The following is an 18,202-nucleotide window of genomic DNA, read 5'->3' as shown; positions in this document are numbered from 1 at the left end:
ACTATGCGACGAGATAGACACCGCCTAATTATATGCTACATCTACGTACAAGCGATCTGTGAGAATACATTAAACTCAGGAAATCACGAGCCGACCGATCGCCGATTTATCTTCCCAAATCGTAAATTCTGCCGTAATGATATTTTGCATCCGCCATTTTGGTACAAATAGTTGCGAAGTTTTGCCGTAAATCAAGTTATGGCGTTTTTTAGTGGCTATTTCTTTTAGTTATTATGTAGGTACATTATTTGTATAGTAAATTATTTATACCTGTAGGTACATTATTTGTATAGTAAATTATTTATACCTGTAGGTACGTACTTGTAATTTTTTCTAGGTACTTACAGGACGAAAAAGAACATTATTAAAATAAAGATTGTCCCTTACAGCTTCCAGAGAACCTTTGCTTTGGGGTAACAACACAAAATTAAACTTCAAATCGAACTTAACACCACGGTCTACTTTTTAATTATGTTTTCTAACCTTGAAAAGCAATATTAATAATCCATACAGCAATAACAAATCGAAGTAATTATATCCACGGAGAAACCTTTCCATCCAGTTTCCATTCGTACCATTTCACCCGAGATAAGTGGCTAATAATCGATAATTGTCGTGTTGCGGGTTCGAACCCGGCTCGGCCACGTTTCTAACTTGACCTAGTCACAACTGGATTATGCGTTCAAATGATGTTATCTTAATATATAAGTTAGTTAAGCATAGCAGAAAACAGAAGGTATACGATGAAGAACAAAAAAATCTTCAAATAATGTGGCTGATTCCGTCATAGGTACTATTCCGTCTACGAGCGTATATTTTTTGGATTTTCAATCGTAGAAAAAAAGCCATGCGCTTTTAATTGCTGAAACTAAAAGCGATCGCTGCTTTGTCGACGAAATTATCAATGTTGTTCGAGAAAAACGCTAGTGGACTGAATAGCCCCTATGACGAAATTTCTTGTTATGAAACAGTTATGGATATGATCTGTCAGATATTTCTGGTTGAAGAAATATTACTGGTTAGTTACCGTATTTGATTAGACCTCCGACTTTTTTTAAATTTAACGGTTAAGGGGAAGAAAAGTTTAAATAACTTCTGCGTGAAGTGAATCATTTCAATAATAGGAACAACGCAAATAAATTATTCCGTGTATAAGTGTTTTGGTGCGTTCATAAAGTACCGTATTAAAAATAACTTAACTGCCAATCGACTTACGTTCTTTTTATAGATCAGTGACACAAATACATCTATTTAAGTAAAAACGATTAAATCGCCCTTCACATTTCATGTCGTGGCACATTTTTTGTCTATTTTAAATCACGTCCAACGGTCTAGCTTGATATTGCCTCAATCATCGAAAAAACCTTTAAATACATATAATTGTACGCTGCCGAAAATAACATTTAAGGTCAAATATCAATAATAACGGCCGTTTCAATGGTATCATGGAGGAGCCAAAAAGCTGATAAGTGTTATTATTAGAAAAACGTATTATTGTTACTAATTAAGTGGTTTATTTAAAATTTATTTTAAGTCATAAGTTCTCAGCGGCATTCTTTAAGACATTTTCTCTAGTGAATATTAAAATATTTATATAGTAATAAAGCAAACTCCCGACGATATGTGTAGTGTTACAGAGAAAAGTTTTATTACGCTACGTCTTACGTAGGCGAACAACGCGCGAACGCGGCGCGGCGCGGCGCGGCGAAATCAATCCTTTGATGCCCATAGAAGTGTCCTACGTAAGCGATCTCGTTGCGAACGCGGTGCGGCGCGATTTGCACGCGAATGTCAGGCGGCGCGGCGCGGCGCGGCGCGGCGGCGGCCGCTTTCGCCGCGCCGCGCCGCGCCGCGTTCGCGCGTTGTTCGCCTACGTAAGACGTAGCGTTAGACCTACTAAAGCCGACTACTGCATGACTAACAGCCATATATTCGAACAATGAGATACGTCAAATACTAGATATTGAAACGATATGGATTAGATTATAAGGATAAGTTCTTTTAGGGATAAGTTCGCCTTTGTACATAACATCTTTATTTTTGTTTTGTTTTTGTCCATTTTATGTAAACCTGTTTATGTGCAATAAAGTGACATACATACATTATGTCAATGTCAAACAAGTGTCAAAATTGACATTTCCTCAAACAAAAACGTCACTTTTGACACTTGTTTGACAGACATATCTATTCCATATCGTTTCAATATCTAGTATTTGACGTATCTCATTGTTCGAATATGGCTGTAACAGTCCGCCGGACGATATCGGCCGGTCAGTTCGGAACTGTCAAATTTTTGTTCTAACTGACAGGCTGATATCGTCCGGCGGACTGTTAGTGGTTGGCTTAAGGAGAGCTTACAAAACAAATCATTAAAGTTTCTGGTTAAACTCTGTAACTAATCAAAGGGCTTACAGCTGCGAAAATAATTTACCAAAGAACCTTAGCGATATACTTCCTCATTGATTTGTGGTTATTACCCTCCCAAATAACTAGACGCAGCGGAATTACACATTCTGTTGTTTAGAGAAAAAAAAACGGAAGTGCGGGCTGGTCTCGCCCAGAGGGTTCCGTACTTTTTAGTATTTTAGTTATATTTATTTAGAGATCACGGTTCATGAGATACAGCGGGTTAACAAATTATACAATTAAACCTTCCTCAAGAATCACTCTATTGATAGGTGAAAAGCGCATGAAAATCCGTTCAGTAGTTTTTGAGTTTATCGCGAACATAACAAACACAAACAGACAGACGCGCGGCGGGGACTTTGTTTTCTAAGGTGTGTAAAATTTGTAGGTAAGTACCTATAGGGTTTAGTGCAGTTCTGCTTACGATACTAATGTCCCAAAAATACATGCGTGGTTTTTGATGTAAGCGGGATTAAAATTGCTCTCAGGCAAGCTGCGTAAGTGCAGTTAATGTTTTCTTACGTTTAATAATAAAATTCACAGACTTGCTTTTTATCTAGTGGTTTACTGAATTTAATTAACATTTTCCCTCATTTTGATGATTTATTCATAAATAAACTGCTCCAGCGGACCTTTTATGACTTAAGCAGCAGTTATAATAGTAATGCCGAAGACATAAATTACAATGGCGCCCTGGGGCCAGTTTCGTAAAGATCGTTTACGGAGCGTTCAGCAAGGTCAAGTGTGCGCCTCTGGCGATCTTTAATGATAGGATAAAATTTATAAATCACTCTTATAATTTTAGAACACTTTTTATATTAACGACAGCTGTTTATATAGCCAAAACTAAGTATGTCTAGAATTATTTGTACAGCGAAATCAAGATGATTGTAACTTCATGAGGATTTGTTGTTTCATTATTTTTTGTGGCCATCTTTTCTGTCTTTACAGTCTTGCATTGCCACTGGATCATTCATAAAGCAAATTTTATACATATACTTAAGTATGTGCCTAGTTGTTTACCAAAAATTATTAGTATAAAATTTTTAAAACAGACAAAATAAATATCAATAGACACTTATTAAAATTCCAAAGTACTTGCTTTTTCCAACCGAAATAATTTAAAAAATATGTTACATCGAAACACGAAAGTTACGCAGCAAGATAAATTGATATTTCATACTCATCGTAGATCGTACTAGATTAGTTCACGATCATAATTCATGTAGGTACCTAAAATAATTTCGACCGTGTTTTATTAATCTCACTAACAATACACTCGCACGTGTAATCACGTCGTAATCATCTGGTTGAATTATGGTATTGTTAACACCGACCCACAAATAATAGCTTGTTTGCCCATACCATTAGACCCGGAAGGTGAACCAACAACAAGAAAAAAAGACTTATAAGAACCTAAAACTATGCGACTTACTTCGTTTTTGCGTATTAGAGAAAGAAGCCTCCAAACCTTTGGAAGCGTGATCGACTAACATTTGTTCCCCGTGTAAACAATCGCAACTGAGAAAAGCCAGAGAATTATACGACTGACTTGTATTTATTTACCCGTCATACGTTGCAAAAGGCAAATACACCCGAGGTGCAGAACACAGTAACTCAGCAGTGTAAAAACATGCGTTGGCTTCCTCTGTTCGACTGCTCGTAAATTTTGATCGAGTTACATTTTATGCTTAATATTAGCATCTTGTGGTTAACTTACCGGTATAACAAGTTTCTCGGTTTGATTGTATAATTTGATTGTTTAGTTTTTTTCATCCTTTACGTTTTTTCTAGGTCACATTTGGAAAGGCTTTTTTGTAGGCCAATATAGTTTTATTTTCTGTACCATTGAAACAGTGAGTTCAATAGCTATTCATACATTGTTATTACGACAACCCATGATTTGTACTTATGACCTCTCTGACTTTGATTCATTTCACTCATATTTATGAAAGTACACACGGCGCAGCGTTACTTAGGTACATTCAAAAAAGCTGCAAACCAATCTGGTCTTTAATGGGGACCGTTTACTGCATACAACAGTTTGGACGCCTACCTGTTAATGCATTTGACTTTGTTGCCGTCTGTACCTAAGTTTTTTTTATGATTTATTGATTTTGATACGGTTCCAAGGCATTAAAATGGCTTTTATGAGTTTTAAAATAACTTTACAGCCTTGTTCGAATAGGTAATGTTAGTAAAATCTTTCGTTGCATTATTGGAATGACTAAAAAGGTAACGAATCTGTTATTATCAATAATTTAAATTTACGCAAAAAAAACTAAGTATAGTTACTACGTATATAAACGTATTTTGTAACATAGTATTATATATAGTTAAATTGTATGAGCTGTTACTTGAATGGCGGTTACGTTCTTTACGCTCAATTACATTTTTTTGTTAGAAGAGTTTTAAAACGACCTAATTTCATACACGCCTCGGCATAATACCTTCATTAAAAACGCTTGTCGGCTGTAAACCCTGTCAAATCTCGATCAAAAGAACTTTTGTAATTTCGTAATTCATAGACTTCCATTGAAACTACCATCGCTATTTAACGAGAGTCAAAAGCTAAAGCCTTTGACTTTTATCGTTAGATCTTTTTGTTATTTTATAGTCTCCATTGAAACTCAAATGTTTTATTTAACCTTGCTATGAATTTAGAACATAACTCAGTTTCTGTGTGTTAATTATATTTATTACATAAATATGACAAACGTCTCAAGTACAATGATTACGAGCAAAACGCTAGCTGACGAGGTTAAAGTAATTTGTAGGACCCGGTAAGCGAGTCCAAAACTAATGAAAAGAACCGCGCTAATCAAGAAAGACGTATCTCTATATACATTAAAACGACACTTACGACGTTTCTGCTAAGGAAGTCAGAATAGGCGTACCACCCATCCGTTGTTTCGAAACGCTCAGGGTTAGACGCTACGTGCTTGACGGATCAAATCACATTCTCAACAAAAAAACGCCCCATTTTATATTGAGTCTTTAACATTTTCGACCCAATTAACTCGACAGTATCTCGTAAAAACTGTTTTAAAGACGTTTTTGCGGGATCACGCTTAAAAATTCATTGCAATTTGGTTTATTCGAGATTGACCTTGCTGAACGCGGTAACTGCATTTAGCTTTTTTTTTGGCTGATACGATTTTAATGCAACTCACACAAGTCTAGATATTTTTTGTTGTATGTTAAATCTACGACTTTAGTAACCAAGTTTAAGTTAGCTCGGTTCTCATATATTGTTAGTTTACTCGTATTTTAAAAATTCGCCTTTAGAATCACGAAGCGAGACATGTGGGCCAAGGTTTGTTCATATAACACGTACGCTTAGGTTAAGGATTTTTATTAGCAGCGGCAAAAAATTAATATGTATTTGAAAAACAAATTAATGTAGTTAACGTTATTAGTCGTTTTATTTGGGTCAAGAAGTAAATAACTTAGCTTCTGCTCGAGACCTCACAGACTTATTAAGTTCATAATATATTATTGAAGTACCACATTTACAACAATTTCGGTGAACACAAGTCAAATAGTGCCTATTAAATATTACACACGCCTTGCTCTGCACATTATTTCAGTAGATTAAATAAGGTAACTTGATACGTATAAACGTAAAAGAACGAAAAATATAACCCAAGTGTAAGCCCGCTATAACTAAGTCTGTTTACAATATTCATAAGCATTAACAATACAATACTCAACATTTTATTCGCAATAAAAATGAAACGGCACCTTTTACGGAACAAAAACACAACACATATCAACTTCTTTAATATTCACATCGTGTGCCTATATGAATAGACGATTATGGCGAAAAGAGGTCAAAAGTAGCTTTAGAAAGGGGTCCCGTCGTGACTTCGGTGCATTAAACTAGACACGTGTAGGCAACAGTGACGATGTCAGTACTGTTTTGTGTCAAGATAGCCTAGATTTGGTCACACACATGAAACTTTACGAGGCAAAATCTTATTTTAGTGTTTTTTTTACGGTACCTTAATTTGGCGCTTACAACATAAGAAATGTTGACGTATCTGCTTAATCGATGTAAGGACCCTATTGGCTACACATTTAACTAAACCTAAACTTTGTGCTTATTAATGTTAGCACTGTTAACAATTATAAAGTTGGTTCTGACGATCGCTTTATATTACAAAAAATGATTTTGTATCAAACAGAAACGTATGCGAACGATGCTATTAAGCTTAGAATAAATTTAAAACTAGAATAATTTACTGTCTTGAATGAGACACTTATTATATTACATAATAAATACTTATTACTTTTATTACGGTTTAAAATTGTTTCAAAAACATAAAAGGAATACATCCAATCAATAATTATTTATACCTAGAAATCCGGTATCCAAGAATTTACATATAGCAAAAACTGTCAGCTAAAGACGTAACGGTAGCAATATTTTATTTCCAGCTTCATTAGTAATTCGTTGAAATAGCTGTATAAACTTACGACATCATCAAACGGTAGTTTAATAAAAAGTTACAATCATATAAATTAATCCTATAAGCATAATCAGAGCCTTATAGGGCTGCATATAAAACATATGCTTCGATGATACGTCAGTGCTCATTATGAGTTCCTTAGAATCCTATTACGGTTTTTAAATGGCTCAGTAATTTTCCATTAAACGTAGCTGATGACAGATGCTATATTCACTTTGCTAAAGGAATTTTTACTACTACTTTATTATTAAACAGCAGTATGAGACACGTCTCTGCCATTTCGCCTTTATTAAACGAAGCAGATGCGCTTTTCTTGTTTTATACAGTTTTATTCAACTGAAAGTTGTAATATTTTTGCATAATATGTTAAAGCGATGTGTAAAGTTGTCACGTAACAAAATATTTCTAGAAATCCGATGGATTTAGAACTTTTCTCACTTCCATAACTGAAACGATTAAGATCACTCAACATTTTTCAAGTGTTATGAGCTCTAAGGCATATTTCTGTAAATAAACTCTTTGTAAATGAATCTAAAAGATTAAAAGTATATTAAGTTGACACGATATACAAGCCTATATGTTAGGTATACACGATATGAAAGGTGCATACATATATGTTAAACAAGGAAGCCTAGAGAAAAGGCTCAGAGACATCGCAAGGCAGGAAGTGAATATAAATTGCGAATAAGTCAAGGATTCTAGATGCAGAGATGTGCACATCAACTTTATACTGCTACTTTATTTTATTTTGTCCTTTAACTTGGGGAAATGAAGATTTTGATACAATTTTTTATGACTGCAAATGGATAATGCTGTTAAATTTATCTAAACGGGTTTCTAACACTACTTTTAAATCCGTGATGAAATCTAAACGTAAATTCTAGAAAAGGTGAGCTAATTTAATAAAGCGCAAGATGTCGAAAATTTCCAATTTCAATTCCTTACCCCGTAAAAGGGGACGGTTTTAATAAAAAAAGTTTCATTTCGACTATTGTTACTCATTATCTGAAAACACAAAAGGTATAAAGAGCTCATCTGGCGTCACGTATTACAATGAACCTCTTAATCGGGGTCCGATCCTTTTGTTCAATGCCAACTCGGAAATGTCCTACATCTTCATTAATATTTCCTTCCGACGCATTTGTACTATTTTTGTTAATTTCTTCCTTCATTGTACCAGCCTGTTTTGTGCAATTTGTCTATTTGAATGCTTCATGGTTACTACAAATGAATTTACGATTGATTAGATTTGAACATGAAGTCATAAAAAAATAATTAAATTAATCCCTCAATTTTAAATCAAATTAAAATCTCGTTAAATTCACGGATTAACGACTTCAAATCCGTATTTAGAATCTTCGATGAAGTTCTGACTATTCGATATGCAAGACATACGATATTTCGAATTGAAAGACGTTTTTTGTCGTGTCTGTAGATTCACTTGACATTTATGAATAAAACATAGTTCTAGGTATAGTTTGTTTGATCGTTGCGATACGGGAGCCATTATTAAGAAGATATATTTCAATATATTTTTGCAATATGTAGATTTATAGTCTTCAAAAATCATCATTAAACGAGAGTTTTTCAATTGCTTTGTAGTAATTGTTGCATTATACAATAATTAAGCTAGTGTTATTAGTGTGTTTATAGGCTATTGTTAGATTTTTTGCTGTTATTTCATTTTCTATGATAGAGACATCCATCGCAATTATGGCATGTTGATATACTTTACAATCTATTATGTGTTCATATTTTTCTTCTAGTTTATATATTCTCAACAGTTTGTTAAACTCTTAGTTAAAATGTCGTACATCATCTAAGGAAGTCGTAACGAATCTTAAAAACGGAAGTTAACCTCGCTAAATCTCCGGAATCGAGCAAACATGTCCAATAACGCGGAACTTAGAAGGCCTTGGTCAGAATCAATAGTTTGTATGACCATAGATTGAACATTGTCTGATCACGACTTATTCCGTTTAGGGTAGCCAGGCAAAGTGATAAATTATAGCCCTTTAATGATTTCCTGGATGATAAAAGCGTGTTTAAAGGCAAGAGATTTTTCTACTTCAGTTTCCTGAGATTGTGAAATCAATTACGCATAAGCATGTGCCGCTGTTTCTATTGAGACAAGTTGAAACTTGTCTTGATACGTTTAGATATTATTCCGTTAGTGCGGATTTCGAATAACTATACTTGTTTTAAGTAAAGCTTTTCTTCCAAACTCTAAGAAAATAAATAGGTAAATATAAATATTATGCTCAATATCTAATCACAGAACCATGACAGTTTGTAGAGGAATTCCACATAAAATGTAAGTCAGCACTAGAAAGGGATTCTTGATTCAAATCACCCTTATAAGGGTTAAATTGGGTATGTCTAGGGGAACTTCCTTGTTTTTGAATTTAGAAAATGCCCTTCGGGCTCACGTACCGATGTAAATAGAATGTAGTGAAACGTATACTGTTACTAAATCACTGCCAATTTTCATTTTATAAAATCTACTCTTTAAATCCAGCGTAAAATAAGACCAGTAAGGCCACTAAATCTTCGCGAGAGCGCGGATGTCTTAAAGTTAAATAATATATGGCATTTTATACTTTGTACGGCAGTATGTGTATTATTCCGTCGTATACAAGGGCGTCCAGTTCGGTTTCCTGGCTACGTCACTATTCAACGAGTAGAAAGATTGCGAATATAATTATAAGAGGCACGGCTTTGGTGCGTGACGTTGATTGTTCTAGAGTTATTTTATAAATAGATGTCTTTACTATTATGTTAATATTTTTTCTAAATTACTTTTACTAGTGCATTTACTTTAAACGCATCTTAAGATGCTATTTCAATCTTAATTATAACAGTATAAGGATTATCTTAATTGTATAATGTTTTTAATTTAATGATTGTTCTGAAGTGCAGTATGATAGTATAATCACTATAATTCATGTTTCTGCTTCGTTTATTTGTATGACTTTGAAAATTTGCTTTATTTCTTTGGCAATGATATCATATTTAATGTAACGTTTTTTTCTCCACCTCGAGTTACATGCAACGGTCATATTTTTTACCGAACTGCATTCATTAACTAGTATAAAATTGCACCCTGACTCACTTCTGTCGGATTACTCGTAAATGTGATTAATTACTAATTGGCATCAAAAAAATGCATACAGCCATAAAGTTTACAATCTAAATGTAGACCTAATACAAATTGAGCAAAAAAACCCCGGTAATAATAGTAACCCGAATTTTGGTTGCACGGCAAAAAGCTACCTCGGCTCACCTTGAGCTCCGAGTGGGCGGGCCGAACTTGATTTAGTTGCCATCTGACAAACCCTTTTTTTCTCCTGAATATAAATAAGACGAACAAAAAATATAAAGTCACGAGGTTTTTTCCCTCGAATATTCCCTCGGGACGGCGGGAGGAGTTTAGCGAAAGTAAGATTTGAATAATAAAGCGCCGTATTCGCTTATGGTCGTACACGGCGTGGTGTTGTTTTTATGTTCCTCCGCGATAGTGCTCCAACTTTCCCCCCTCGCTAAACCCTGAAATATGCTCTCCATTTCGGCGGTAACTTTGCAGATACACCCCTAATCCTTTCGCATCTTCGGTATAACGAGGAAAAATAGATAACGCCGCCCTTGTAACGCTGCTCGCTTCCTACGTGGTTTGATAATGGCTTCCTGTGTCCTTACACATCCTCGTCAATGTTTCACACTCCGATCGACGCGGAAGCGGTCAAACGAAAGAACTCTGTTTATGGCCGTTGCCAGATCGGTAAAAACTAAAAATAGACACGAATTGGGTCAGTTAGCGAGCGAATTATCCACTTCATCTTATATTCCAACTGCGTTATAAAAATTTCCATCTGTCAGTTGAATAGATTGTTTAGACTGGTTTGTAATAATAATTCCTTTGATAACAATTTCATTAATAGTAAGGACGCGGCCTAATGGTGCAAAGCCATGCATACTAATTCAAGGCGAACAGATTTTTGCTGGCTGCGGCAGATGGGGCATGCCTGAAATATTAATCACCCAGACTACAATTAACTGATTCTACCTCCGACATGAATACTTTAGAGCTGTAAAGGCCTTTGAGACTTAACTAACCATTTGTTTCTCTTGTCCGCAGACGAAGAAGAACAACCCCAACCACATCAAAAGGCCGATGAACGCGTTTATGGTGTGGTCCCAGATCGAGCGCAGGAAAATTTGCGAACAAACCCCCGATATGCACAACGCGGAGATCTCTAAAAATCTGGGCCGCGTTTGGAAGACCCTTAACGACGTGGAGCGTCAGCCTTTCATAGATGAAGCTGAAAGGCTCAGGCAGCTACATATGAGGGAATATCCAGATTATAAATATAGGCCTCGCAAGAAGGCAGCCAAGCCCGCGCAGCGTACTGGAGCAGTCTCAAAACAAAAGCGCAAGCAGCGAGCCGATTCTAATAACAATAGAGGAGTCTCTAGAAGACGGTCGAGGCCTACACCTCCGTCCGTCCCTAGCGTACCAGTAGAAACACCAGCGCCTACACTATTGCCGTTACCAGCATCTCCAGCAGGCTCTCCAGATTCCCCAGAATCCGCCTGCTTTTACGAAGACAGCAGTCGCCGAGAGCAATCAGACCTCACCGATCTGTACTCTATCACGGACCTGCTTCCACTGCCGACGGACTGTGAGGTCGACCTGGACGCGCTCACGGATATGGAGTCGTTCGAAACGGCTTCGTCTTCCTCTGGCTCCCACTTCGAGTTCTCGTGCACGCCGGACGTGTCTGACATGCTGAGTGAGATTGGCGTGGCGGGCGACTGGGTCGACCACACGTTCTCGTCGTACCTCACGTCCTCTTAGAGCGCGAGCGGGTCGCCACGGCCGCAGCCGTTCCACTGATCTCATGCGTTCGGCCCTGTGCCCACCAGGCCGACGACGCGGCGACCGCTGCCGCCCCGCCTAGAGAGTGCCTACATCCAAAATGACGTGTCGATTTGGATTCAATGTACAAAGTTATTTAATAAGGATCGAGGGTGAACTTTTGTTTTAGTGATCAACCAACCGTTCGCGGTCGAATTCTTCATGAGTTTTTAACTTTGGTTTCTTTAGTTTGTTTAGAAATAAAATCGAATGCTCCGTGCGACGACGTCGCTATCGTATCGGGTTTAAAAACATAGGCTGTGAGTTGGTTCTCGTTTTACGTCGCTTTCGTTTAAATTTAATGGGGGTAATTTCCAAAGATCACGGCACGTCTCAGATGCGTATCAGTACAGAATCCGTCTCCTCTCCGTCGCTGGTTGGACCGGTCCGGCCCGGTCCGAGCCGGGTCCGGCAGTCGCGTCCGTGTTCTATACGTGTACATTACTCGACTTGGCTTCTAGTGCATGCTGAACCGATAAGTTTGCGGGAAACTACACTCTTTATTTTATTAACAATTTGTACTTTAAGGGTAATCGTCATTTTTACTTTGGAAGTGTCTTAGATGAAATAATTATGTATCATTCGATGAATAGAAAAATAAGACTAGAATAGTCGTTTGTCTTGCGTTCCATTTACTGTACGTAAGTTCACTTTATAATTTGATGCACGTAGATGATAGTTTGAGAATTATATTTTTTACGTCGGAAGCTAATCGGTATGTCATTGAAAGAATTTCGGAATGCGGGAATTTTGAGAATGTTATAGAACGGGTAGAGCCCCCACTGTTGTCCTTTTGTAAACAGTCGCGCGGTCGCTTTTGCAGCTCTAAGATTTCATTTCGCCGCGCGACTTTGTAAAGTAGGGGCTCACGGGTGAGATTTCTATTCGAGTTGGTATTGCTATTATGTATGTTAGAATGTTAAGGTAAGATATAATCTCTGTTCAATGGTAAGGCATGAAATTAAAAATGTATAGTAACGACGGCACCCAAGATTGATGCGAAGGGACACTTTTCTTTCTTTCTTCACGCAAATCTTTTGAACACAAACGTCTATAGAAAGATACATATCAATAAAGGGATGTATTGTATCGCGGGACGGTGAAAATAAGTCGGTTCGACATATGCGTCAGGTTTCACTCAAAATGTTTTGCTATTTCAAACTCTGTGATTTACTTTATGGATTTTCTAAATTGTAAGGTTCTAGTGGAGACTGATAACGCTATAGATTAGTTTTAGCCGCGCTAGCTTCTCAGAATTTTAATTTTTAAAACTGGTCGTGATTATACGGTGCCGTCGCAGCTCTTTGTGATTAGGTGCGATGCTTCTCATTTTTACTTAGTCTGAGTCAAAACGTTGAATAACGATTACTTTAAAGTTAAAAAGCATTTACTTTTTTAGTCTGCGTTTTGTTTTGAATTTTGTAAAAGATTTTGTCTTACCTAACTGAATCACAAAGAGTTTCTTGAGCACTGTGTAAATAAATTCACTTTGTACCTACCTATTTTTGATAATTTGCGTTATTGTGGGAATCTGGCCACGTTATCAAATAATGAAATTGATGATAATGATGCAACACATGATAATATAACTGATGATGGTGAAGTCAGTATAGAGATAGATGACGAGGCAGAGTCCTACAGTAGTGCAGAAGCTAAATTGTAAATCGTCGCTAAAGTCTGTCAATTCATTGAAAATGGTGTCAGTTAGTTAGAAGGTAATGTTTACAAGATAATTCCGCAGTCATGTAAGTCATTAAGATTGATCCTTCTAAAATTACTATTTCAAGTGAAATCAATATTTGTAGGATATCTGTGTCCTTCATAAAGTAAGGGATCCGTTGTGGAAGAAAATGCTTTACCAATATTATTATATTCTTATAAATATATATGTAAAAAAACGAGTTCATGTATAACTTAGTAAGTGTCTATGAAATCCAATTATTTAAAATGCATAAATACATACATGTTATCTATACATTAATATTACTGCAAAACTGTAAGTTTAACTGTCTTGTGTGTTCTAGGGCGATATTATTATATTAATAATACAGTATAATAATGAAAAGGGAATAAAAAAAATTGTGCCTAATAATGTCTTGGAACTCTTCTATGTATATTTTAGTGATGCTCAACAACTATTTTTAAGCGCGTAGTGTTCTGTAGATGCTGTCAAAATATCTAATAATATATAATAAACTACAAGTAAGATTTCCTTTACGCCAGATATGCATTTTCTACTAGTTTTGCTTTATTAATAATAATCATATTGGACCTTGAAGAAATTATTACTTTTTTTTATAAAACATTAAACATTTTGAAATAGTTTCTTTAAGGTCATTGTAAAGTATATTTTTGCTACGTAAAACGTCCCTCCATAATTTTCAAAATTTTGACAATAATGTATTGTTTCCATCACATTCTTGATCTGGACTTGCTCTTCATAAATAAATGCTAAGTTACTCTTTTTTTTTACTTTTATACGCTGATGCTTTTATTTCTATAACAAATACAAAATTGTAACAAAAATACAAAATCCAACGAGAAAAAGCAATACTTAAAAGTCTTATAGAAGAGTAGAGAGATAACGCTCGCAACGCTCAAATTTAGAATTTAATATGTCCTCAGCTAATGAAAATAACTTAATAGTAAACATTATTACAAATTTTAATGAAATGGTTCATTTTGATCTTAACAAATATAAAAAATCTATAGCAATCATGATGGTACACCATGACAGAAAAACACGACCTAGTAATTTTATTAGTGAGGAAGTAGATGTCGCTACCCACAATCTATTGCTATAAATTGATGACTAGTTATGGTAACAATAGATTGGGGTCTTTGGCAATAATAAATAACCCCGAGATATCGATATACACAACATCGAATTTAACGTCGTAATTAGCGCTTCTTGTTGTGGTTCTGAATTGGAATTATCAGGGTTTGATGTTTCTTTTTTAATGATAAGATGTAACTTTGAAAACTCGAAGCCTTCCTTGGTATGTCCCCTAGAATTTGATCCTTTGCTTCAAAGCAGGCTTTCTTCGTAGCGCATCTTCTAATTGAAGGTATATATAAATCTATTGCGTGTAAATAAGTACCTATTGAAACTGTTAATAATAAACGTCAAAATAAAGCGATACTGTGAGAAAAAATAGAGGGTATAAATAAATATGCGTCTCTAAAATAAATATCATAGAGGACGTAGTTAGTTGTTGTAGGTTATATATGTAATTAATAATTGTTGTACTTCATTTAACAGCTTTGGGCTTGACATCCAAGTAAGTAGATGAACCCGAATATAGCAACACATAGGCCTCCCTAACTTTAACATGTAAAATAAAACTCTTAAATTAGTGATTTGTACATGCGATTGATCAAAATGTTAGTGATTTACTCACAGAACTGAAAAGTTGAAAATATTCTCGTTATGTTATGTGTTTGAAAATTGAATCGTAATTATATCTCTCTGTATAATATGTATGTATCACAATTGTTGATTTAATTGATAAGTCTCTTCTATCGTAAGAATTGTTTCCATATTTCGTCTTTGAGATACAACGAAACTGTATTTTCTGTTTCTTCATCGTCCTGCCCAGCACAACATGTAACCTTTTAAAATATTATCTGGTATCTAATTGGTGTCTATAAGATGGTAAAATTAAACATAAATAACCCTTGTATTGTATATCAACATCTGTAGTGGATGCGTATTATTGTAATAATAATGTTATTATCCGATTCGTTGTTGACGTAGCTGTGTCATTAATGATAATTGGTATAACGATAAAGCTAATGATAATGATAAAACAAACAAAAAATTTCGCACAATCTGAGTCAAGGAACTAACATAGGTTAAACAATAATAGGTAGATATTAATGATTATAATTAAGTAACAGATATACTTGCAGTAATAGACGTGATCGATATTGAAGATTTTAGTTATCAAGTTTACATTGAACATTTCGTTCACGACTATCTTTCCAAGTCCACTCTTTACATGCTAGTAGGAAGAAGACGTGCATTGGAAGGTCTGGATGTAAGAAATGCAGATGAACTAAATACCCTCGTAATAAATGCAGATGATTCTGTTTCAGTCACTAAAGCTTAAGGAGACGATCAAAATGTTTTTAACGCTTGGATCTTTCACGTAGTGTTCAATCGTTGCAACTCGAATGAGTTTTCTAAGCATGGTAAAGAAGGTTGTTAGTATTTTGGATTTCGACTTTATTCCAGTTGTTTTACTGTAAATAAGATTTCGTTGATCAAATTGATTAGGAACAAAAATGTTGATAAAATGGTCCACTAAACTCTATCAAGTACTATTAAGGTAATTTTAGTGTTACCGCATACGTATACTTTGAAATTGGTGTGCTTAAACATTGATTGCTGAAATCTTTTGAAAAGTATAATATGCCAAACTTAATCCTACTTTTGTAGCTAGAAAGCAAGGCTTTAATAAATATACTGAATTCGACTGATAACATTCTCACGTTATTACTTTTTCTGATGCTTTACTTTCATTCTTTTGCCATTGGACTATGTAAATATCTTGTTAATATTTCTTCTTAAGGCCACATTTTGTTAAGGATTTTGAGAAATTTGTAACTCACACCGTACAGTGTGTTCCGAACCATTCTAGTCTTTTTTAAGATTTAGAACATGTACTTTGTTTCTAAAGTCTTTATACTCTTCGTTGGAGTCTAGCGGAGCGTCATGCCTTGTTGCTTTACCTTCGATGATCGTAGTGGCCTTTATATCATTGATACCTGATTTTATAATTCAATTTATACCAAAAATAAAAATGAAGCTCTTAGAAACCGTTACCGATGGATCTCTTGTAAGCTGACCGTTATTCACTCATTCGGCTAACCAAATATTGGGGACATGTTGTTTTCAAATGTAATTGGTTCTAAAGTATTGTACATATTAGTGGTCAGAATTAATTTAAGATGGAAAACAACGCACGTTTCTCTTAAACGAATCAAAGATTGCCCCAGCGGGGTGTATTTTATAATCTTTTGTCCGGCAATAGTTTAAGAGGTTTTTATTTCTATTTCTAAGTTATTGTCGAGGGCAGGGTTCGCCATTTTCCCCTCGACCGTTGTATAAATTATTGACGTGTATTTCTTAAGATATCTACTATAATTGCATATATGTACGTAGTCGTTTAAACTGTTAAGTATGAATAATAATACTGTAGTTATGGATTTAAGGCAAACGTGTACATTTTGTATCGTACTTTGTTTCAATAATGAATATATATTATTATATGGTAAAAATAAATCATCCAGTTTTTTAAAATTACCAGATTTTCAATTTTAACTTTCCCAATGTTTTATGATAAGTAAGTAAAAATAATTATTAATTGACAAGGCTTGTCTATAAAAGTATTTAGTTATTATAGCAACTGCGTTGTATTTATAATATAAATACATTTTCTCTGGAAGATTATATCTTGTCAATTTTAAATTGTTTTTATCAACACGATAAATAAAATGCAGTACTAAAGTACTATGCAGTAATAAAAAAACTAATCATTATAGCTTAAAAATTTAAAAAGTGCCTAAAATTCACGGTAAAAGATATGTGACTAAGCATTAAGACGTTGGACTATTTCAATTTAAACGTATCTTTAATGTTAGTAGTTTACTGTTTTGCAAAGCCGTAGCGCACTTTTTTAAGTATTTTACACCAACTTAGGGCATTCTGAAATTTCCTGGACTGGCCGCTTAGAAAAAATAAGTCGTCTCATATATCAGAATCCAGAAATTTTCAGTATGGCCCATGTATAATTGAACGAAAGTACATCTACTGGATCAATATGTTCACGCTTATCATACATGACATGATAATGTAGCAATGCTTCATTTAAAAAAATGAACTTTATATCTTGCCATATGGCGGATAAGCGCGATCATTATACGCCTTCTAATTTACCAGCAGGTTTGTCTTCACATCTATCAGTAAACGTCGTGTCGTTTATGGCGAGAATTTCAATCGATAATTATGATCCTACGTGTTCGGCAGCTAAAGGGTTAAGTATATAATATATAAGAAGGCAAGTATCGAATAACGCGAAGTAAGTATTTGATCTAAGTGTTCAAAATTAATTAAAGTAGTTCCAAATACGAATGGAACGTACAGTACAAAAACTATACTAAATAGACCATTTTTAGCGGAAGCAGTTATAAAGTTGACCCAAAAATTTTTTATTAAGCTATGAGCTTCATCACATATGTTCCTTGAGTAATTCTAAGCATTTCAAGCCTGGGAGGCAATAAGAAATGTGTGTCTACTCGGATTTGTAATGGATTCAAACTTTCAACCCCTTTTTAACCCTGTTAGGGGATGAATTTTACAAAACGCTGAAATTACTTTTCCTGTCTTTTAATAATATCCCCAAAT

General features: G+C 35.0%; 1 protein-coding gene across 1 annotated transcript in view; it reads left to right on the top strand.

Annotated features, from left to right (window-relative positions):
• The window catches only part of LOC134672093 (transcription factor sem-2-like), a 117,123-nt gene extending 100,025 nt beyond the window's left edge, over nucleotides 1–17,098 (top strand). Inside the window, exon 2 of the mRNA XM_063530001.1 lies at nucleotides 11,014–17,098. Coding sequence (XP_063386071.1) covers nucleotides 11,014–11,733 — 720 coding nt within the window. The 3' untranslated portion in view covers nucleotides 11,734–17,098. The remainder of the gene's footprint in view (nucleotides 1–11,013) is intronic.
• Nucleotides 17,099–18,202: the final 1,104 nt, after the last annotated feature.

The sequence above is a fragment of the Cydia fagiglandana genome, chromosome 16 (genome assembly GCF_963556715.1).
Source record: "Cydia fagiglandana chromosome 16, ilCydFagi1.1, whole genome shotgun sequence".
In the NCBI taxonomy this organism is placed as follows: domain Eukaryota; kingdom Metazoa; phylum Arthropoda; class Insecta; order Lepidoptera; family Tortricidae; genus Cydia; species Cydia fagiglandana.
The sequence above is the reverse complement of the archived record's forward strand: the minus strand, read 5'-3'. Positions and strand labels throughout refer to the sequence as shown.